Raw genomic sequence first — 24,718 nt, forward strand, 5'->3', positions numbered from 1 at the left:
TAGACTAGGTTAGAATGAAAGGTTATTCTGCTATTTATCATGTTTATAAGAAATATTATTTTATTTTGTTCTTAAAAATAGATCCATTAATGGATACTCCATTCTCTAGCATGCGCTTATCTCACACTGCGTGCCTGTGGTCAAAACATCTCACGTACCCCACAAATACATGCGCCTACTATGTACCCACAAAAAATTGTAAAAATAACTTGTAAAAGTTTAAAAAATAGATTCATCCAAAAATCAAAAGAAGGTAAAATCAATACAAACATGTTTCTAATGAAGTATTGCATATTTGCCACACAATAGTAAGTAAACGATGTCCCTAAGGTGGAAAATCTATGAGAGGTGACCATAAGCTTCTCCAACTAAACAGATATTTAGCACATTTGTATATGGATTTCCTATGAAGAAGGTGAAGGAACGGTGGAAAACGTCTGTATTATACTCAGGGGTGAACTGAGAGAAGGAAAGTTCACACAAAGACTTTGTAGGAACAGGTGAGCTCATTTCACCATTTTTAAAACTACATTTGCTGATTATTTTCATGACAGTTATGGCCAACGCATTAGGAAATTAAAATATTACCTTTTCATATACCAAAAGAACCTTCCAAAGTCATGTCATCCTCATATAACACATGCCACTGAATCATCGTTTATCATCATTAAATCAAATAGGAAACATGATCATGTTAGTGTAAAATGTTTATAAATGTGTGCATGTACCATGCTCACTCAGACTTCAATTAATCCCTAATGTGTAATTACAAGGACAAGTTGCAGTCAGAAATCATTTAGGCCTATGAGAAACACAAATAGTTTAGTTGTTCTTCCTGACTTATTACTAAACAAGATTCATAGCAAATTGGAATAAATGTGTAGGCAAACAGAGAACAAAATAAATATATCTCCTAACCCATCACTGCATTATCCACAAGAACATCTTATTACTAAACTTTAGAGACACACATTGAGACAAGCTTGGGAGGTAGGAAATTACAGAAAGGTAATGTAATTCTGAAGCCATAACATATTCCATAATGGAAGGTGTTGCACGACGATTTTGGCACGGGTGGCATTTGCTTTCATAAAATGATCCACATGTTAAGGTGATTTTAAAAATCAATTTAAAAATTCATAAGATGATTATATTCCCCTGTTACTATGTAGGTTTATTACACAATCTTTCATCCAGGCATTGCTTCATGGGAGTCTGTTCCAGGACAAATGTTCTTTCAGGTCACTAGACTCCAAAGATAGAATAAAATCCATCTTTCAAACAGGGCATTTTATAGTCCATCTCACTATCACCACAATGTGAAGGCAAAATTCAGAGATCACACATGTTCCTGTGTCCTACAGACCAGCAAACGTTATTCCTTGCACCTCGCCACAGACAAGCAACATTTTTTAAAGAGTAGGCTGATCAATTAGTGCCCCTATTAAGAGCTATCAGCAGGAAACCTGGTCCAATCCTAAAAATAGAGCACTGCAAGTACAATTCTGTGAAAACCCCTTCAGCTATCTCTTCATTTTAACATCAGATCTCTTATCCACCCACCCCAGAAAAAAACAGTGGATAAGCTATCCAAGACTCATTTTTTAAAAAAAGCTTCATGCTTGTGAAAAGAAATTATCTTTTACCAAGATAATTGTTTCATTAAAAAGACAAGTATAGTTTTCATATCTAAAACTAATCTGTGATTGAAGCAAAAATGAAAAGCACATTGTCAATGTTATTTGGGCACCAACCTGGGATGGGCTGAGGTGCTAACACCACTGTGGGGAGTGGCCTGGAGGCAGGACCCGGCCTGGACAGAGACACAGCGACTTGATTTGCCAGCAAATGAGGCTTTTCATGCCCATGGAACAATCTTGACTCCTCAGGATGTATCCACGTTGAGTCCAGAGCAAAGGAATTATTAAAAAAGATCTGTCCAAAAATAATGCAAGCATAACATTTAAGGCAAGGTACATGATAAAAGCTGAACATGACTATGAAAATATTTATGTTGCCTTACGTTGATCCAGCATTGAACATTCTGTTATTGGGGACTCTATAAAAACATCATTCTAAAACTTAAAGGAAGTTCCACAGGGCTTCAATACCAATCACCATCTAGTTAATATCTTCTGGGCTGGCCTTCAGCTATTGACTTGGTTACTTCAGCACAGCAGTCAGTTCACTGATTGAAGAATCACCCCATGAGATAATTACTAAGCTGTACAACAAGTCAATAATTTACTTCTTTAGTTTCCTTGTGAACAAAATGTAGTCAGTAAATTTGAATCCAAAAGCCAAAACAAACCATTAGAAAGATGAAAACTTAAAGCATCATATGAAGAAAAACTGACTTTTAAAACTTGAACTGGTATTGTGTAATGTTTAAGTCTAGATCTTGGATCAATGGTTACAAATTTTAAAACAAAAAAAAATTTTAAAAAGACTCTGATTCAAAAATTGGAAATTTTACATTGCCCTGTGGAATCCAAATATCCTAAACTAAAACAAAATGCCCCCTGCCTGCTGACATTTTTGAACAGATCAATCTAAGCCTGAAATGATTTCTTTGTATACCTAGATGGCCAATTTATGGCAACGAGAAAATACATGGATATTTTTGTTGTTATGGCGATGTTCAACAATTTAATCATTAAAAACCCCTTATCCAATTAAATCACTTGCATTTTTACCTTACAGTTAGGAATCCTTTTATCTATCCAACTTTTCCCAATAGGAGTTGCAAGAGCAGAAGGGCAGAGATGTGGGAAGATGGGCACCAGCTCCACTGTGGAAGAGGGGGGCAGTCCAAGAGACGGAGAATGGCCACCAAACAGCCACTGCAAGCCAAGCAAGAAAAGACAACTGCATTAGCCTGAATCCATCCACTCAACTTCACACCAAAACATTCTGGAATAACTGCTTTGAAAAGGGAATTTCAAAATGTATGTATTTGATTATCAGATAAACTTCCTCGAGGAAAACTATAAATATTTACCAATCAAAGGAAAAATTATAGTTTTCATATCTGAATCATCACAAAGCATTACCAACATTACATTCTTCAATACTGAAAAAGAACTTCTAAGCACAAAACCTCAAGCACAAGGTAAGAAATGGGTTTCTGCTCTGAGATCATGAGAAACCACCATGAAAAAGAGAAATGCTGGGTGTTCCCTTTCTAATTCTTAAATTATTTTTATAGGCAGGCATAGGGCTATATTATTCCTTTCAGTATTGCGTTTTGTATTAATTACATTTGTCGTTTTACAAACAACTAATACTTTCAAAATGAAAATATCTAAGAAGTTAAGATTCTAAGTTTCACCAATACAAGGTTCACCAATACAAACAGATTCTATGGAAAAAAAAAAAAAAACTAAGCATCTCATGACTTGAAGATCTCAATGCACAGAATAAAACATCAGTCATGGAAAGGGGCTGGTAATTCAGGACACCGTCTCTCTAATTAAAATAACTGAGACCTCATAAGGCACTAATAAAATGCATTGCTCAATGACATGGAACGTTTCAGTACCTATTGTTTTAAAATCATAAAAGCATTTGTGATGTTCCTGTTATGTGAAAATGTTCTTCTGGTTCTACATATTCTTACTTTACAGAAGATGGGTAGCACAAAAATATTTAAAATATTAATACTAAGGTTTTTTAAATTTTTCTCTTAAATTTATACAAGTGAAAAAATGCAGTTTTTTAAAACAGAATTTTTAAAAATGTAGTTCCTTGACATTATATACCTCTAGTGGCAGCATTCTGATACAACACCCCTCCAAAATACGGCAAAAACTACCAACGTTTATTGAAAATTCTCCAAAATAAACTGCATCACACATAAAAACACAATATCCAGGGCTGCATATGTGATGTATCATTAAGTCTAAAGACCAATTTAGCAGGAGTTTAACAACATCTTTTAGAAAAACTTACAAGATAATATTGGAATTAAATTAATCAAATGGTGTATTCTAACATAACACTCATTTGAATATGCTAATGAGGTCAATCCTTGGAATAAAATGCACGCTATTCCCTGATTTTAAATGCATCTGCATAGTTAGCTGACAATGAATCTTGCCCAAACCAGCCCGCCTAGCTCTGCTGCACCATTTATCAAAGGTTCAGTCACTTTTTCTTTTTAATTCCATGTCTTAAAAGCCAAACTCTTCTAAAGTGCAGTGTGGCATTAACGAATGCGGTGGACTCCGGCAGGCCTGGGCAGGGGAATCTCCGGTAATACCTCTCAGTACCGAAGGCAGGATTTCCCAGCCACTTCCACCGGCTGGAATTCTCTCAAGCATTGCCCTGAGTCTATTTTCAAACGAAAGGGGGAAAAAATCCAACCCAGATTAGAATCCGAAACAGCTATTGATTTCCAGCTTGCTTTCAAGTCTGGCAGAGACAGTGAAAGTCCTAACTTCTCCGCGATGTCAGCCACGGCCCGCGGCGGCCACGGAGCCACTTCAGCACCGCGCGGTGGACAGCGACCCCCGGCCTGGCGCGAGTTCCCTGCGGTCCCCACGCGGGCCTGGGCGGCGGGTCCCTCCACGGCTCCGTCCAGACACCCGGAGGCACCTGCCAAAGCTGCGGAGGTGGACAGCCGGGCGTCCAAGCACGAACTTTCTCGCCGAGGCACGGCTGCCGGGCTGCGTCCTGAGGTTTGGGGCGGCGAGGACCGCCGGGGAGGAGGGCGCGCGAGCCGGAGGCCAGAGCCGGGCCGGGCAGGGCGCGCCCAAGAGCGGGGGAGCCGGCGATTCGGGCCGAGGCGGGACGGGGACACGTTACCTGCCCGTGGAGCGCGGGGAAGGGGTGCGCGGCGGCGGCGGCGGGGTCTGGCGCAGAGGGCAGCGGCAGCAGCGGGAGCACCGGCTCGCTCGGGGCCGGCCAGCCGGGGAGACCGGGGAGCAGCGCGGCCGCGGGCGGCGGGGCCGAGGCGAGCAGCACCGGGGGAACCGCGACCCCCGCGCTGAGCCGGAGCAGCCCGGCAGAGCCCGGCACCATCCAGACCCAGGGTGGCGGCGGCGGCGGCTCTGCGTCCATGGGCCAGAGGAGAGGCTGCCGCCGCCGGGGCTGCTGCTGTTGCAGCTGCCGCCGCCGCCGCTGGAACCTGGCGCCCGCCTGCATTCTACATCCCCGCGCGGGCGGCGGCGGCGGCGGGGGCGGCGGGCGCCCGAGATGCGGGGCCGGCGGCGGCGCGGGCTCCGGAGCGAACTCACTTGGCTCCACTGCGCGGCCGCTCGCTCCGCCCCTGCCCCGCGCGGGGAGCTCCTCCTCCTCCCGCCCGCGCCGCCGCCGCCCCCGGACCCGGCCCCCGCCCCGGTCCCCGCCCGCCCGCGCCCCTCCCCGCCAGCCCCAGCCCCGCCCGCGCGCTCCCTGGTCCTGGCCCGGGTCTCCTCCCCACTGCGCCCCCTGGACCCGCGCGGCCGCGGAGGACGTGGGTGGGCGAGGGCCGAGGGCGCGCCCGGCTGGGCTCCCGCCAGTGCCGCCCCCCTGGTGGCCTCTGGCCCTCGGGGACCCAGCGCACCGCCAGGGAGACTCTGGGCTCCGCACTCAAGGGCAAGAGGAAGCCGGGGTGGCGGCGTCGGAGCCAGGCATGTCCCGCTGCCCGGGTGGGGCTGAGGGCGCAGATGGGGACAGCGCGGGCCGCTCTCTACCTGGCCTCCTCGGAGTCCAGGGCACGGGACCAGGGGGGTACTGGGCTGCAGATCCCGGCGCAGGCGGCCCGGACGCTGCTAGGCGCTGGCGGATTTCTGCTGCACAAATCGGCCAAATACGTTCTTAAGGCTCCCGCGGGTCCCCTGGCCCAGAGGTTGAGCCGTGGGTGCCTGGTCTAAAGTTCCGCGCCCCACAGTGGCCCGCTGGCCTCGGCAGCTCCTGCCCTACGCCCTCCAAGGCACCGGGCAGGTGGCCCCAGGGCCTTTGCCCAGGACACTCCGAGGGTGGGGCAGGACCACCCCTCTATGAATTTGTCCTGGATGCCCCCAGGCACAGTCTGTGCTCCTCCCACCCCCAGCACACGCAGCCTCTGACGCTGCACGCCGAACTTCCTGGGACCCAGGACAGACCCGGGCTCCGAGGACCCTCGCTCCGCCCGGAGCACACGCGGCAGCGCCGGCCGAACCGAGCTTGGGTCAGCGCAGCGCTGGCCACGCGCAGCCACCGCCAGACGGCGCTCGCCCTTCCCCGCCGTAGACCCTGCTTCGGAGGCCGCCAGCGTCCTCCCCATCCCGGGCCACAGCTTCAGTCCAGCCCCTGGCGATGCGCGCTGAGAGCTGGGCAGAGACTTCCGTGCGCTGTAAACCCCTTAGTTCGCTAAACCCAGGAAACCCAAGCACAGCTAATGCCAGCGCGAGACCAGTGCTTGTTAGAGGCATTGAAGGGGCTTTCGGGATGCAAAAGGCAGCATTATGATCCGTGCATTTAAGAACCTGCATGAAAAACCCTCCCTGACCTGGGTGGGAGAGCAGGCACCCACCCACCTACCGGCACAGACACGCCTGGTACTCCAAACACGTGTTCACATCACCTCCCACCTGTCCACTGCCAACCTCCTGAGATGGACTAAAGCACCCCGGTGCTTTTAATTTGCATCTAGGGTTGTTTCCTCATTATCCTGATTTGCTTAATTTCCTCTTGGCCTGGCATGATTTCTTTTAGATCTGGGCATATGCTGATTTACATAGCTGGCGCCTCCATATTTTCCTCCACAAAAACCAGTTTTCAATTAGCAAGTTTATCTGTCTCTTTGATGCAAAAGTACTGGCATTTTTTTATTCACCTAAAATCAGAAAGCTCTGCAGATTAGAAGGCTGTTACTATTCACTTACACCCTTAATTTATGTGCATATATTAGTATGTGCTCGTGTGTTATAAATGTGTCAGTTTAATGGTCAGAGCCAGATCAGGATATTGGGGCGGCGTCTCTAGGCAGGCTCACATGCCCCCGCCACCCACCTGCCCCACCGCATGGTCCGTTTTGAACAGGAGATTCTCCTCCCTTCTGCATTGTTTGGAGGCAGAGACAGAAGGCCAGGGGTGCTGGTGCCTGGCTTGCATGCCGTTCTCTGCAAAAGCAGAGCTTCGTGTGTGGCCCCCAGGCTCCTGGGAAGATAGGGTGAGCCACAATCTGTGGGAGCTGAAGCACTCCTTTAGGGAATCCCAGCTCCATCCCCACTGTCCTAGAAAGGGTTCTGCTGAAGTCAGTTTTTGCCAGTGCACCTCCCAGGCTTGCTGATGCTCTGAGCTCAGGACCCCTTGAACCACTGCTTGGCTCTGAAGAAGAGGTGGAAAGTCAGAAGCAACTCGACTCAACCACAAAGCAGCCTAAACTCTTTCGCTGTTTCCTGCCACAAGCTTGACTCTCCTTTTGTATGACAATGCTTGGAAGCCCTTTTCTGTACCATTCTGTGTACTCAATTACAGGAAAACAGCCCTGGACAATGCAGACACGACCATTTCCACTAATCATTGCTAGGGCCAAGGACCCAGCACGGGGCTTCTCCCCTTCCTCCTGGCTCTCATTTCCATCAGCTTCATTTCGGGGTTTGCCTCTCATCCCATTTAACCTAGGAACCTTCTACATCCTCATGGGTAGGAGACGCTCCCTCATAGACACACTCATTTCAATGATTGTTTAGGAGGACTCCCTCCATGAACTGGTTTTGCAAAGGTCATTTGTACATCTTGAGAGTGGTTGAAAGAGCAAAGGCAGAGAAGATGCAAAGAAGATGGCTGTCGCACAAACAAGCAGGATGCCACCTTCTTCCTGGGGACTGGAAGCCAGGTGAATGTCTAGCTTTGAGCTGAGACACTCTGCCAGAGAGAGGTGTGCTGGCAGGCACATCTGCCTCCCTGTGAGTGCCCCCGGAGGTCAGCCCTAAGCAGGACAGGTGGCTGGCACCCCACACACTCCCCTTTGTCTCCCTATAAAAATCATGAGAAATTTGCTTTATAAGGCATCTTATATACAGTCTAGTCTCCAGCTTTCCTATCCAATAAAAACAACCTTAAGTCTTTCCACGTTATTTGGGCAAAGCCAGCAGAAATTTCCTGCTAAGCTGAGACAGGATATCACCTAGGAAGAGGAGATTCGCAGCAGGGAAAATGTGTGAATTACCTACATGTGCTAATGAGTTCCCGATTGTTTATTACCTTTCAGGAAAAAATCATGTGGAAGGTTTCAGAGGCATCACTGGAATAAGATTTTGAAGCCCATAGAAGGTTTCTTTTCTTTTTTTTTTTTTTTTTTTTTAGGAAGTTATTTTATTTTGTTTTTCTAAGTAAACACTAATAGAATTCCAAAATGGGAGAGATGAAAACATTTTCTTCCAGGCCGGCAGAGTTAAAGTAAACACCAGGGGAACAGGAGGGAGGTCAAGGCCCCGCATATCACCTCCGCTGTTCCCTGCACCGCCCACCGCCCACGCTGCCAGAACTTCTTTCCAAAGCAAGTGCCATTCAGACCGACTCCTTTCTGAACACTCGCCAGCGGCGCAATGATGAGGCCCTGAAAGAAAGCCGTGCCAGCGAGGACCCAGAGAAGGAACCGGCAGTGTGACACCTGACTCAGTGCAGGTTGAGGAGGAGAAGGGTGGGAGAGTGGCTCCCCTGTTCTGTGAGACTGGGGAGAGCCTGGGGAGTCTGAGAGACTAGGGATGAGGAGCCCTTAGGGATGGATGCACTGTGGGCCAAGAGGCTGGCGAAGATGTGCTGACCTGGAGGGCTCCAAGGTCACCTGGAAAGACGTATCCTCTTCACAGTTGAAAACTTCAGCCTGGAATTCAGGAGCAAGGTCTTGGATGGAGCCACAGAACTGAAATTAACACAAAAATTGAGAGTGGCAGCTGTCCGTAGTGATTGTGATCAAAGATGTGGATGGGATCGCCCAAGGCAAGCACAAAGTGGGAAGAGGAAAGGCCACTCGTGGAGTCAAGTGATGGGGAGTGAGGCTCCCAGTGAAAGAGAGAGAGAGGGACACGCAAGGCACACTGGGCCCGCAGGCCTCCCGGGCAGGCAGGAGCACGCTTGCCTGATAAAGGCTGTTATTATTGTTATTTTTGTTATCAGTGTGTTACTGTAGGATATCTGGAAAATACTGCAGAGCACTATGAGTCAGAACCCCTCAGGGAGAAGCAGTGCTAACCTTTTGGTGACCTCTCTACGATCATTTTTTCTCCTCACTTCTCTCTCTCTCTAATGTGTTTACGTGTGTGTGTGTGTGTGTGTAGTATGAATAATATATTGCATCTTGTAATACAGTATTACATTTTATATTAAATTGCATTTTATAATAAATAGCTTTAATGCAGCCTGTACTATAAATAACCTTAAATCTTATTTTTCACTCAGTATCACAGCATAAGCATTTCCCCACATTTTTTAAAAATCTTAGAACAACCCACTTATCAATACCAGAGCAAATACCCCACTGAGGACAGATGGAGGTTCAGGTCAGGCCCTGTTGTGTGAATTCGCACCCACTGTCAGGTCAGGGCCCTGCCATGTGAATTCGCACCCACTGTCAGATTGGGGCCCTGTCGTGTGAATCCGCACCCACTGTCAGGTCGGGGCCCTGTCGTGTGAATTCGCACCCACTGTCAGGTCGGGGTCCTGCGTGTGAATTCGCACCCACTGTCAGCTCGGGGCCCTGCGTGTGAATCGCACCCACTGTCAGCTCGGGGCCCTGCGTGTGAATTCGCACCCACTGTCAGGTCGGGGCCCTGTCGTGTGAATCCGCATCCACTGTCAGGTCGGGGCCCTGCGTGTGAATCCGCACCCACTGTGCCAACTTTCTGCAACTTTCAAAGGACCACGCGTGTGAAAAGAGCCACCCAGTAGCTGGTGAAGAGCAGGCACTTAGTGCACATCGCTCCCCTCAAGCCTTCACCGAGGCGGATGAGTAGCTTGTGGCCTGTTTGTTTAAACAGTGTGTACCTGTGTTCAGAATTGAGAGACAGGGACCCCCACATGGAGTCAGGCAGGTAACAGGCAGCTGCTGAGAGCCCCTTGCCTGTTTGGCCTGCCCTTCTGCCTACCTGATTTGTACCCTCAGGATCCTGGGACTCCCCAGCCTCCACACACTCACTGGTTTCCTTCCAGGACAGCTACAGGCCTGGAGCCGGGAGCTCCCTGGCCTCGCATGCTGCCTACAGGTCCCCTTTGGCTGTGTGTCTTCATAAGGGTCTTTATGTTTAGAAAAGCATGTTCCCTGGCCCTCAGGAATCCCTTCCTCTGAAGCAGCTCTCCGGCCTTTCTGGGGCCTAGCACGTGTGTGCACAGAGTAACCCATGTTGGCTGAGGGACAGTGAGCTCCGTGGAGGCTGCTTCCCAGCGCCCTGTCCCTCTGCCAGCCTGGGGCTCCCCACACAGTCGCTGCCTGCTGCCTAGTGCGGCCCTCGCTGGTCTGGTCCTCAGGCTCTGGGTAGCACTGCTGCCTGGGCAGACCCAGTGGAGGCTCCTGGTCCCTGCCTGCTCATGATGCTGCCGCCCAAACCCTGGTGACATTTCTGAACACATTTCTTCCACCTCCCCTGATAAACATACCTGAAAGAGGCACCAAACTTTCTTCAGTCTTCAGCACTCAGAAATGCAGTTACAGAACAGCCCAGCTCAGAATTTCCTCACAGGCCTCACTTTCCCCGTGGAGTGCTCAGGCTTCAGCAGCCACCACCCCCAAAACGTCCCCCTTCCCTTCTGCCCCAACATTGGGGTCCTCCTGAGGCCTGACCCCTTTGTGAGGCAACTCGCCCAGGCTCTCCGCTTCCTCCTCTAGTCCAGGATGCTGGCCACAGACTCACCATGGTGGGTTGACTGTGCCCCGCTCCAAAAAAAAAAAAAAAAAATTGTCTACCCTATAACTGTGTTTGAAAAAAAGGACTTTGCAGATATAGTTAAGACAAGGGTCTTGAAATGAGAACAGGCTGGCTACCAGCGTATCCAGGAATACATTTAATATTAACAATTTATTTTTGAATATGTTAGAATATTTATTTTGTAGTATAGAAATTAACTATTTATAATCAAAGACTGGTGGTATAAATGATAAAATATCTATAGGATAAAATACTCTCTGCTATGCAAGTATTGTTACAGAAGAATATTAATTGAAGTGAAAATAATTACATATTCTATTTTTAAGTAAAAATGTTAATCAACCTACCTGTCTACCTATCTATAGATCATCTGTGAGACATACAAGAAATGTCCCAAATCGTGGAGTGAGCGGAGGTTGTGTGGGGCTGGTATGGCTGTGATGAAACCAGACACCACAGGCCTGGGCTACAGCTCCCAGGATGCTCAGGTTGAGACGGAACCCGTGGTGGGAACAAAGCTCCTCTCTGTGCCAAGCCCTCAACCCTCCACTTCCCCATTCTCTCCTCCCCCACCTCCCACCCTCCACTCTCCAATTTCCACTCTTCTTCCCACTGCCTGCCCTCCCATCCCTCACCCTCCACTTCCCCATTCTCTCCTCCCACACCTCCCACCCTCCACTCTCCAACTTCCACTCTTCTTCCCACTGCCTGCCCTCCCACTCAACCCTCCACTTCCCCATTCTCTCCTCCCCCACCTCCCACCCTCCACTCTCCAACTTCCACTCTTCTTCCCACTGCCTGCCCTCCCATCCCTCACCCTCCACTTCCCCATTCTCTCCTCCCACACCTCCCACCCTCCACTCTCCAACCGCCACTCTTCTTCCCACTGCCTGCCCTCTCACTCAACCCTCCACTTCCCCATTCTCTCCTCCCCCACCTCCCACCCTCCACTCTCCAATTTCCACTCTTCTTCCCACTGCCTGCCCTCCCACTCAACCCTCCGCTTCCCCATTCTCTCCTCCCACACCTCCCACCCTCCACTCTCCAACCACCACTCTTCTTCCCACTGCCTGCCCTCCCACTCACCCCTCCACTTCCCCATTCTCTCCTCCCCCACCTCCCATCCCCCACTCTCCAACTGCCACTGTTCTTCCCACTGCCTGCCCTCCCATCCCTCACCCTCCATAAGACACTCCCCAAGGCCCTCACTATGCCAGGGTCCTTCCACACACGTGCCCCTCTGTCTGGTTTGGTGGAGAGGACCTGGATGGCAAGAACCGTGGGTTTTTCCTTCTCCTCTTCCACTGCACACTGTAAGAAGTTAATAAATGCTCAAGGAAGGGCACAGAAGAACCTTTGTGCTGTAGGGAAGACCCAGGCCAGGATCCCCGGGAAGGTCATGCCTGAACCCCGTGGATGAAGCCAAGAGGAAACTGCCTATGTCCACACCCACCCGACAGAAGCGCAGCGAGACTTTGCAGGTGCGCCCTGTAGGGGTTGCTTAGCCAAGGGGAGAACGGGGTCCAGCCAGGCCACTTGCCCAGCCGTGCCAAGTATAGGCATGTGTCCACCTACACGGCACCTTTGTGAGAGTCACATCAAGGCAGCCTGGGGCTGGGCTTCACTAGGATGCAACCTAGGGAAGCCCAGCCCCTGCCCACTCCCGCATTTGTTCTGCTCCTCAGACCTGGAAATACTCAGGAGGGCAGGGAGGCGGGAGGGAGAGGGAAGAAGAGAAGGAAGGGCAAAATCCTGTGGGTGGGAAGGTCAGAGACTGAAGGACAAGCTCCTGGCTCTAAGGGGGGCACCCTGAGCCTGGCCCCCTCACCCACGACTGCTTCCTGTGCCCTTTACTGCCCCACTACTGCCTGGCAGCATCCGGCTGCTAGAGGAGGGGACAGGGATCATTAATCTTAACCGAGGATGGCTTAGGGGACACACAGACAGGGAAGGAGGAGAAGGGAGGCCGTGTGGTGTGGGGCATTCTCACAGCCGGGCAACTCCTCTGCCTCCTGCTCACTGCACACATATGGTGGCATGATTTGTGGGGTTTGGTGACATGAAATCATTTGCATTTTCTCTACAAAGCCTGTGCAAACAACTAAAAGCCACACTGATTCATGTTAAGCAGGCATTTACCAGTCAGGAAACACACAAACTTCCCATTTTGACACAAACATCGCTACTGCCATGTAGTTGTATCTTCTGGTGCAGGAGCCTAGAGATCCCATGCGGATGAAGCCACTGCATTAGCCCTGCTCCGATCGGTCCCGCTGCAAGGTGCACCTGCCTGATTTCGTACCTGGACTGAGAGGGCGATGCAGCTCCCCACCTCCAGGCTCCACCACTCTGTGGGCATGTCACACTCTGACACCTAAGAGGGGCTGCAGTTGGGAAGCAGGTGACAACAAACCCATTGCTTGGAAATAATTCAAGAAGAAAAGTGGCCTGGTCCGACTTGGGAGCACTGTTGATGATCCAGTGTGTTTTTAACATAGTTTCACTGTTTGGGGGCAAAACTAGCAGCACAAGGCCCCCAGTGGCCAAGGAGAATCCTGCTGTGCCCGCTCTGAGCAGGTGGAAGCTTTAGCAGAAAGCGCTCTGGAAAGTTTCTGCTTCTATCTGGAAGCCAATCAGCCTCCTCTGCACACAGACTCCATTCTGCTAGGAGATTCTTATCACCCTACAGCCCCCAAACAGTGGAGAGGCAGATTCCCACCAGGCTCAAATTGGCAAACTTCCAAGGCACAGGGTCTGAATTCACGACTGAACCCCAAACACGTTTCTTTAGAGGCACCAGAACGAGAGAGTGGTCTGGACATTTCTGGCAACTCAGCTTCTGCAGCCCGTGCTTGAGCTGATCAGAATTCTAAAGATATTCCCACACCTCCCATTCTGCCAGTGGCCTCTGAGCTAGCAGTGCCCGTGGTGCAGCCTGGCTGTACAATAGGATTATCAACGCCCCAATTCGGCCCACAGTGTGTGCTGCGGATGGGAGCTCAGAGCACAAAGAATGAGAGTGGAAGAGGTGTTCCTTCAGCAGACCCAGCTATCGACCGGCCTCGTCAGGCCAGGGTGAAGCCCTCTGTGTGTGCAGGAGTCCCCAGGAGCTTGGTTTAACATTTGGTCATGATATGCGCAGATGAAGGGCCCTGTGGCTCGTGGTCATTAGGCGTGCACACAGGAGCCAGATATTATCCTAAGCTATTACACACATCATTTCACTAAATCCATCCCAAAGTGCTATGAAGACGGTGTGTCCCTGTGCCTGTTTAAAGGATGAGAAACCGAGGCAAAGAGAAATTTGGCAATCTGTCCAGGAATCCAAGGCTGATCCTTAGTCGGGGCTGGGATTTGGACTCAAGCAGCTTCCCAGAGCCCAGGCTTTCCAGGAAAGGAGGCCAAAGGATCAGAGTGTTGCTGAGGTGTTGGGGACACCTGGTGACTGAGGACACGTCCACACTGGCCCTCTGCACACACTCCCACTCTTCCCTTCTCTTTGGAATCACGTCTGTGACTGTGGAGCCACACATATTCCCAAGAGGTGGCAACTCTGGATGCAGCAATCCTAATCCTTTAAACCCAGATCTCTACTCTCACTAGTAAATTCTGTCTCAACAAAGAAAGAGGAGACTAAGTATGTTCTCTGCACCATTGATTGTCTTAATATTTTTCACCTTGACAAAACAGTCTTAGGGTAAGAAAAAAATAGAATTTCATAGACGATAGTCTGTTTTTTCTTCCCTGAAGAGTTAACTTAAATAATTCTGTACATTCAGCAAACTCTGCCTCTTAACCTTTCCTCTGACTCTTTCAGCTCATTAATAAACACATTGAGATATACTTGCCTTGGGACCAGTCCCTGGGGCATCTGACTTCTGACCTTTTTCCATGTTCAGAATTAGACAGGGCAAGAGTTTTGATTATCTAAGGAGCTAAGTGGTAAAATAGAAATACGCCCATGAGACCGTGGGGCTTGAGAGAGAATGAGGTTTCACAGGGACCTGGGAGGGCAGCGGGGTCATCTCAAGCTGAATCACCTGCTCTGTGGCTTGTGTGAAACCAGACAGTGTGGGAGGGACTCCAGCAAAGAGCCAGACCCCTCCCTGCACAAGAGCCAGCCCATGAGATGTCCTTAAGCTGTTGAGGGAAGATTCCCAGCGGCTCCAACTTCCAAGCCCTCAGACAGACCATAAGGATCTGCCTCTCCTATGAGCTGGGAGTCCACGGGCCAGGTCCAGGGTGAGTCAGCCTTGGCCACCTCCCTGGGGCCTTAGGAGAGAACACTTCCTTGGCACAGTCAGAGAAAAAGGCCAAAAAATAATAGAAAAGAAAAATGTAAAATGTGAAAAGTCCAGGACAGGGACGCGAGTGAAGCCTGTTTCACCCCATATGCTCTTTACCCTGAGAGAAGAGTTCCTTCCACCCAACCAGACACAGCCTCACGCATCCCAGAGCTGAGCCCCAGGCTGGGACCGAGGCTGGCCGCCGCCACAGGCCTCAGCTTTGTGGGCCAGAGCGCTGCACACCGGATTGAAGCCCACCCACAGGTGGGGGAGCTGCAGGAGCTTCAGGACCCTTGGCTTCTCAGCAAACCCCTGCTGCTGCTCCGAGGGGCTGGCCTGGGGCACCCAAGGCCACTCAGGCAGCTGAGGTGGGGCCAGGATCCTGGGCCTCTGGGCCCAGTGCAGTGCTCTTTCTTCTATCAGCAAGACCAGGACCAGTCATAGCTGGACAAACTGGTTTTGGAAAGAGAGGGCACGCTTGTGGACTACCACACATAAAGGTCCTGTCCCTGCCAGAGCCAGCCAGAGCCACCTGGGGGGAGTCCACAAGGAGTGCAGCATGGGGGCTGCAGCCTCTTCCCAGCAGGTCCCAGAACCTGCCATTCTGCAAGTCTTCCTGTTTGCATTTGGGAAAGCAAAACACTCATAGGAAGTCACAGCCTCACCGCATCTCAATAAAGAGGTGAGAGGGGGAGGCCTTCCCCTTATGCACCTTCTCCCCAAAGCCTTATGACTCAACACATGGAATGAATAGAGGGAGAGATCCTGTTCCTGGGAGGCTCCTCTGCCCTCAGGGCAGCCTGGAAGCAGCCCCGCAGGGCTGGGCAGGGCCAAATTTTCTGATTTTTGGTAATAACCTGCTCACTGCCTGCAATCCAGGCACCAGACCTAGTGCCTTGTGTAGCTCGCCCTGGCCAGCTTGGGGGACACGCAGCGGTAGAGGGAAGTGGGCTGCAGTAGTCAAGGAAGTTAACTGGAGCCTGAAGCTCCTGCCTCAGCTACACAAAGCTGGTTTATGTATATTGCCAATAAACCAAGTATACTTTAGTGCAAGAAACATTATTTGAGATTAAAGAGGGCAGCACATAATAAAATAACAGAAAGGCGTAAGTGTTCTAATCGTGCATATACCTAATAATAGAACCTTAAGATATATGAAATAAATATCAGCAGATTTTTTTTTTTAAATAGACAAATTAATCAAGTTTCCTGGCGGGTTTGAATTCCAGTGAGTCCAACGTCCCACAACTCTGCCGCCCCTTCCCTGCCTCTCGGGTGCCTGCTTCTCCCCTAACCTTTTCAGAACAAGGAAAGAGAGAGGATTTATTTTATCCTTCCACTCACGCCACTTCCGAAGATACTTTTCCCCATCCTTGTCCTAGTTTTACTTCTCTACAGTTCCAGGAGCCAGGTCACCGCACGACCTTCCTCCTGCTGGGAGGGGAAGCCTGCTCTTTTCTTCCCCATCCCCAGCGGGGAGCCCAGGCAGGTGCTGGGGCAGCCACTCCCCCGAGAGCCGCTCAGGAGGCAGGAGAGGAAGGCAGGCGCAGGCTAGGGGTCCGGGCCGTCCAGAAACCCCTCCCGTCCTGACCTGAGAATCACTGAAATGTGAGCCACACATGGCAGGGTGCAGCTGTGTCCTCAAAATCTGGGACATGACAGGCTGCCACTCCTATATGCCCTTGCTGAATGGGGATCTTATCAGGTACATGTGTTGAAAAACCTTTCCAGTATGAAACAGTTTTTCAATGATATGATTACAATTTTTAAAAAGTGCAAGGCTGAATTGGCCGAGAAGAAGACGAGATCCTGAGAGAAAACCTACAATAGGGAGAGGCTGAAGCAAAGCCTCCATCCAACCAGCGCAGGTGCCAGCGCCTGGTAACCCAGCCTTTGTCTTGGGGAACCGGTGTCCAGACCTGGAGGCTGCCTGGGAGACTCCCATGTTAACCCACCCCATCTGTGCAGGTGCCAGCACCTGGTGACCGAGCCCTTGTCTTGGGGAACCCGTGTCCAGACCTGGAGGCTGCCTGGGAGACTCCCATGTTAACCCACCCCATCTGTGCTGGTGCCAGCGCCTGGTGACTGAGCCCTTGTCCAGGGCAGGAGGCTGCCCGGGAGATTTCCAGGATCCCAGGAAAGCAGCATCCTCGTTGTGGGCCAGGAGAAATGCTCTGCAAAGGAAAACAGGAAACATGCCCAGTTCTAGACAGAGGGAGAAGCCTCCCTGAAAAATGAAGAACCACAGACCGTCCACATGTGATTCTGGAGTCAGTATTCACACTACCTGTGTGGGAAAAAAAAAAAAAGTGGTTTGAAGTGGTCCCTGGTGGGAAGTGGCCCCAGGCAGCTGACAATGAGGAATAGAAAACCTCTGCAGGGACGCATTTCAAATCCAGTCCCCAAAGAGACTCCATAGAAACAGATCAAAGGGACATATTCATATTCGAAAGCAGACGCCCAGGAGGAAAGAGGCCACCATGACTGAGGCTTATAAGAAAAAATCAAAACAGAAGGATCAGACCCCAGAAGACAAATGGTATTAGGATTATAGTACACGGGGTATCAATGTGTGTGTTTGAAATATGTTTAAATATAATTTAAAAGTTTTAGTGTGCTCTTTGAAGGGTGTATTAAAATATTTTAAAATATATTAAAGTTGCAATTGAAGACTGAGAATTTCTAAAAATAACCTTGTGAGTTTGTAAATGAATATAATACATCTTTTAGAAATGAAAGATGCAGTGTTGAGGTCTGGAACACAATGTGAGTATTTAAAAGTATATTAGACACAACAGAAGAGGTGATAAATGGACTAGAAGAGAGATTTGAAGGAATTGTTCAAAAATCATCCCACAGAGGGAAAGCGTTTGGGCAACATGAAAGTGAAAGATGAAGAACACCGAGGCTGAAGTAAGAAGGGCTGGGAAATGTTTAGAGAGCCACAGATGAGCTGAGAGAGAAGAGACATGCCCGACGCAGAGAGAGAAGAGCCAAACATTTTCTAGAATTGATGCAAACCCCAAGACCCCAGGTCTTGCAAATGTGGAGAATCCCCGGTCCAGCCAGTTTCCTGTGTTCTCTGGAGACGTGGTTCGTGGCTTTCATCAAGGAAGCAGGGACACAGCCTTTGGGAGGCTCTGAGGAAGTCAGTGCTGAGGACCAGGCTCCTAGAGTCAAGAGGAAGCAGGTGCCAGGCCCACAGCATCGGCACTGCAGAGGCCAGGAGACCCACAGGGGTCTGCGAACGGGATCCCAAGGGCCCTGCCACGGTGAGTCACAACTGGGTGGTCACCTTATTGTCATGTTGGGAGATATGAAATCAGCCAGGAATGGTGAGCTTGATGATAAAGAACACGAAGAGGGATTTCTGGACCTGAACAGGAGAAAATGGTGTCTGGACACTGGAAAGAATCCCCACACACAGAGACTTCCCCAGTGAGTGTGGAGAACCCCGAGGACACTGCTCAGAGAATCACCCAGTGAGTGTGGAGAACCCCGAGGACACTGCTCAGAGAATCACCCAGTGAGTGTGGAGAACCCCCAGGACACTGCTCAGAGAATCACCCAGTGAGCATGGAAGGATCCCCATGCACTGCTCAGAGAACCACCCAGTGAGTGTAGAGAACCCTCAGGACACTGCTCAGTGAATCACCCAGTGAGCATGGAAGGATCCCCATGCACTGCTCAGAGAATCACCAGAGAGTGTGGAAAACCCCCGGGACACTGCTCAGAGAATCACCCAGTGAGCATGGAAGGATCCCCATGCACTGCTCAGAGAACCACCCAGTGAGTGTGGAGAACCCTCAGGACACTGCTCAGTGAATCACCCAGTGAGCATGGAAGGATCCCCATGCACTGCTCAGAGAATCACCAGAGAGTGTGGAAACCCCCAGGACACTGCTCAGAGAATCACCCACTGAGTGTGGAAACCCCCCGGGACACTGCTCAGAGAATCACCCAGTGAGTGTGGAAACCCCCCGGGACACTGCTCAGAGAATCACCCAGTGAGTGTGGAGAACCCCCGGGACACTGCTCAGAGAATCACCCAGTGAGTGTGGAAAACCCCTGGGACACTGCTCAGAGAATCACCCAGTGAGTGTGGAGAACCCCCGGGACACTGCTCAGAGAATCATCCAGTGAGTGTGAAAACCCCCGGGACACTGCTCAGAGAATCACCAGGTGAGTGTGGAGAACCCCCGGGACACTGCTCAGAGAATCACCCAGTGAGTGTGGAGAACCCCCAGGACACTGCTCAGAGAATCACCCAGTGAGTGTGGAAACCCCCGGGACACTGCTCAGAGAATCACCCAGAGAGTGTGGAAAACCCCCGGGACACTGCTCAGAGAATCACCCAGTGAGTGTGGAGAACCCCCAGGACACTGCTCAGAGGATCAACAGTGAGTGTGAAAACCCCCGGGACACTGCTCAGAGAATCACCCAGTGAGTGTGAAAATCCCCGGGACACTGCTCAGAGAATCACCCAGTGAGTGTGGAAAACCCCCGGGACACTGCTCAGAGAATCACCCAGTGAGTGTGAAAACCCCCGGGACACTGCTCAGAGAATCACCCAGTGAGTGTGAAAACCCCCGGGACACTGCTCAGAGAATCACCCAGTGAGTGTGGAGAACCCCCAGGACACTGCTCAGAGGATCAACAGTGAGTGTGAAAACCCCCGGGACACTGCTCAGAGAATCACCCAGTGAGTGTGAAAATCCCCGGGACACTGCTCAGAGAATCACCCAGTGAGTGTGAAAACCCCCGGGACACTGCTCAGAGAATCACCCAGTGAGTGTGAAAACCCCCGGGACACTGCTCAGAGAATCACCCAGTGAGTGTGGAGAACCCCCGGGACACTGCTCAGAGAATCACCCAGTGAGTGTGGAGAACCCCCGGGACACTGCTCAGAGAATCACCCAGTGAGTGTGGAGAACCCCCGGGACACTGCTCAGAGAATCACCCAGTGAGTGTGAAAACCCCCGGGACACTGCTCAGAGAATCACCAGTGAGTGTGGAGAACCCCCGGGACACTGCTCAGAGAATCACCCAGTGAGTGTGGAGAACCCCCGGGACACTGCTCAGAGAATCACCCAGTGAGTGTGGAGAACCCCCGGGACACTGCTCAGAGAATCACCCAGTGAGTGTGGAGAACCCCCGGGACACTGCTCAGAGAATCACCCAGAGAGTGTGGAGAACCCCCGGGACACTGCTCAGAGAATCACCAGAGAGTGTGGAAACCCCCCGGGACACTGCTCAGAGAATCACCCAGTGAGTGTGGAAAACCCCCGGGACACTGCTCAGAGAATCACCCAGTGAGTGTGGAAAACCCCAGGACACTGCTCAGAGAATCACCCAGTGAGTGTGGAGAACCCCCAGGACGCTGCTCAGAGAATCACCCAGTGGGTATGTCCCTCTGCTCTCCTCCTCATTCTAGGTCTTCAGGAATAAATGACGGCACCCCAGGTGGACCTATGGATCTTCTAACACATTTTAAAATCAAGTTATTTCTCTAGACAGGCCCAAGGTAAAGGATTTGCACAGGATCTCACTAACACTGGAGGCAGCTCTACACACAACACTAGCAAAAGAAAGCTGCTCGGTGTATATTCACAACAAACCAAGTATACTTTAGTGTGAAAGAAACATTATTTGAGATTAAAGAGGGCAGCACATGATAAAATAACAGAAAGATGTAAGTGTTCTAATCATGCATGTACCTAATAATAGAATCTTAAGATATATGAAATAAATATCAGCAGAATTTTTTTAAAGTAGACAAATTAATCATCATAATGGTAGATTTTAATATAGCTCTCTTAATAACTGGTAGTATAGCCAGATGAATACATAAATCTGCAAGTACACAGAAGATACACACAAGAGGATAACTAAGTTTATCTTTTTGAATAAATGTTGAACACAGTACCCAACATCTGTAGAATACAAAGGCAAAGGCAAAATAAAGAGGTTAAAAGTTAAAAAACAAAAGAAAATATAAACAGAGATTTACTCAACAGACTCTCACTAACTAAAGTTATAATGCAGTTCTAGAGAAAGAAAAAAAAATCATCCCAAGAGAAAACTCGGATGCCTGCAAGAATAGTGAGCAAAGAAAGCACTAAACGTGGCAGAATATGAACCTGCCTTGATCTATGAGAGAAAAATAATGAAGGAATACTCTGTGGGGTTAAAAATTCAGTTAAGACTAAAGTGCTGGACAAAAACAGCACATAAGTTTGGAGAGAGGTAAACAGACTTATTACATTTTAACTGTCAAATTAAATATGCATGTTAGTATTTCTAGAATAAATAATGAATAAAAATAGTTTGGCAAGTTAAAAAATCAATATATAATTGTTATTTGCATTTCTGTAATACATGCAACAAATGGAGCATATAGTGTAAAAATATATAATATTTACAATGGTAAAAAAAAAAGATAAGGGAGATTCCAAAGTGTAATCTAACCAAGAATGTGCAATTTATTTAAGATAAAGTTTTGTAAGCATATTGAAATGTTTAAAAACAAACAAAAAATTGGGGAAATAGGCATTTTATGGATAGAAAGACTCAAGATTTTAAAGCTGCCAACTTGTCCCAAATTTATATATAACTTTAATGCAATCAAAATAATCAAAAGATTTTTTATAGAACTTGATATACTGATTCTCAAATACATTATGAAAGTGCAAAGGGTCAGTGAAATCAAAGAGGACACAAACAAATGGAAGAACATACCATGCTCATGGATAGGAAGAATCAATATTGTGAAAATGGCCATACTGCCCAAGGTAATTTATAGATTCAATGCCATCCCCATCAAGCTACCAATGAGTTTCTTCACAGAATTGGAAAAAACTGCTTTAAAGTTCATATGGAACCAAAAAAGAGCCCGCATCTCCAAGACAATCCTAAGCCAAAAGAACAAAGCTGGAGGCATCACGCTACCTGACTTCAAACTCTACTACAAGGCTACAGTAACCAAAACAGCATGGTACTGGTACCAAAACAGAGATATAGACCAATGGAACAGAACAGAGTCCTCAGAAATAATACCACACATCTACAGCCATTTGATCTTTGACAAACCTGAGAGAAACAAGAAATGGGGAAAGGATTCCCTATTTAATAAATGGTGCTGGGAAAATTGGCTAGCCATAAGTAGAAAGCTGAAACTGGATCCTTTCCTTACTCCTTATACGAAAATTAATTCAAGATGGATTAGAGACTTAAATGTTAGACCTAATACCATAAAAATCCTAGAGGAAAACCTAGGTAGTACCATTCAGGACATAGGCATGGGCAAAGATTTCATGTCTAAAACACCAAAAGCAACGGCAGCAAAAGCCAAAATTGACAAATGGGATCTCATTAAACTAAAGAGCTTCTGCACAGCAAAAGACACTACCATCAGAGTGAACAGGCAACCTACAGAATGGGAGAAAATTTTTGCAATCTACTCATCTGACAAAGGGCTAATATCCAGAACCTACAAAGAACTCAAACAAATTTACAAGAAAAAAACAAACAACCCCATCAAAAAGTGGGCAAAGGACATGAACAGACATTTCTCAAAAGAAGACATTCATACAGCCAACAGACACATGAAAAAATGCTCATCATCACTGGCCATCAGAGAAATGCAAATCAAAACCACCATGAGATACCATCTCACACCAGTTAGAATGGCAATCATTAAAAAGTCAGGAAACAACAGGTGCTGGAGAGGATGTGGAGAAATAGGAACACTTTTACACTGTTGGTGGGATTGTAAACTAGTTCAACCATTATGGAAAACAGTATGGCGATTCCTCAAGGATCTAGAACTAGATGTACCATATGACCCAGCCATCCCATTACTGGGTATATACCCAAAGGATTACAAATTATGCTGCTATAAAGACACATGCACACGTATGTTTATTGCAGCACTATTCACAATAGCAAAGACTTGGAATCAACCCAAATGTCCATCAGTGACAGATTGGATTAAGAAAATGTGGCACATATACACCATGGAATACTATGCAGCCATAAAAAAGGATAAGTTTGAGTCCTTTGTAGGGACTTGGATGCAGCTGGAAACCATCATTCTTAGCAAACTATCACAAGAACAGAAAACCAAACACCGCATGTTCTCACTCATAGGTGGGAACTGAACAATGAGATCACTCGGACTCAGGAAGGGGAACATCACACACCGGGGCCTATCATGGGGAGGGGGGAGGGGGGAGGGATTGCATTGGGAGTTATACCTGATGTAAATGACGAGTTGATGGGTGCAGCACAGCAACATGGCACAAGTATACATATGTAACAAACCTGCACGTTATGCACATGTACCCTACAACTTAAAGTATAATAATAATAAATAAATTAAAAAATAAAAAAATAAGAAAAAAAAAAAAAAAAAAAAAAAAGAAAGTGCAAAGGGTACAAATAGTTAATAAAGTACATATTTTTCAGTAGGGAAAGAAAGGTCTTTTCAACAAATGGGATTAGAATAAAAATATGAGAGTATAAGGAACAAGACTGAACCCTACATCATACCACATACAAATTGTAAAGCAAAATATATCCTAGAACTAAAATTAAAAACTAAAATGTGTAAGTCTCTAGAAGAAAGCATGCTTGAAAATCTTCCCAACCTTGAGGCAGATAAAAATATCGCAGGACAAGGAAAGCCAGAACTGTAAAAAGAACAATGGATACATTAGCTTTCAACAAAATGTAGAGCTTCTCCCTTTGCAAGACGCCATTATGAAAACAAAAAAGCAATGCACAAACCAAGAGGAAAAAAAGCTCATAATTCAGACATCTGACAAAGGGCCTGGCATATATAAAGAACTATAGATCAATTAATGAAAATACTAACAACCTAATAAGAAAAGATTTGACTAGCTGTTTCATAAAATAAGGTATTCAAATGGATAATAAGTATATTAAAAGATGCCAAACATTATTAGTCACCAGAAAATTGCAAATTAAAAACCCCTGAAAAATGTCATTTCACACCCACAAGAATGGCTAAAATGTTAAAACAAAACAAAACAAAACAAAGGACTGATGATATCAAATACCAGTGAGACTTGTGGAGTGACCAGAGCTCTTATACACTACAGAGAAGAGAGTTGCATTGTCCCAATATTTTGGAAATCTGGCAGTTTCTTATAACGTTAAACTGCTAAACTTGCACCTGTCCTGTGATGAGTTCTTCCACTCTGAGGTACTTAGCTCAGATGCACTAAAACATACGTCTGCAATAAAACTTGTATAAAATATCTTAGCATATTTAGTCTTAATAGACCCCAAATAGTAACAGCCTGTATTAGTTTGTCAGAACTGTCATAATAAAGTACCACAAACTGGGTGGCTTAAACAACAGAAATTTATTTTCTAAGTACTGGGGCTGGAGGTCCAAGATCAAGGTGCCAGCAGGCTTGGTTTCTCCTGAGTCCTCTCTCCTTGGCTCCCAGGTGTCCATCTTCTCCCTTTATCTTCACACAGAATCCCCTCTGTGCATGCCTGTGTGCTAATCTCTTCTTCCTATGAGACACCTGTCATGTTAGACAAGGGCCCACCTTATTAACGACCTCATTT

The 24,718-nt window shown here is 48.1% G+C and overlaps 1 protein-coding gene across 1 annotated transcript in view; it reads right to left on the reverse strand.

Annotated features, from left to right (window-relative positions):
* TCERG1L (transcription elongation regulator 1 like) overlaps positions 1-5,278 on the reverse strand; it is a 232,632-nt gene extending 227,354 nt beyond the window's left edge. The window contains exons 1-3 of the mRNA XM_028827020.2: positions 4,807-5,278; positions 2,697-2,843; positions 1,755-1,935 (exon numbers count right to left, since the gene is read on the reverse strand). Of these exons, the coding sequence (XP_028682853.2) occupies positions 1,755-1,935; positions 2,697-2,843; positions 4,807-5,145 (667 nt within the window). The 5' untranslated portion in view covers positions 5,146-5,278. The remainder of the gene's footprint in view (positions 1-1,754; positions 1,936-2,696; positions 2,844-4,806) is intronic.
* Between the last annotated feature and the right edge of the window lie 19,440 nt (positions 5,279-24,718).

The sequence above is a fragment of the Macaca mulatta genome, chromosome 9, assembly GCF_049350105.2.
Source record: "Macaca mulatta isolate MMU2019108-1 chromosome 9, T2T-MMU8v2.0, whole genome shotgun sequence".
Lineage (NCBI taxonomy): Eukaryota > Metazoa > Chordata > Mammalia > Primates > Cercopithecidae > Macaca > Macaca mulatta.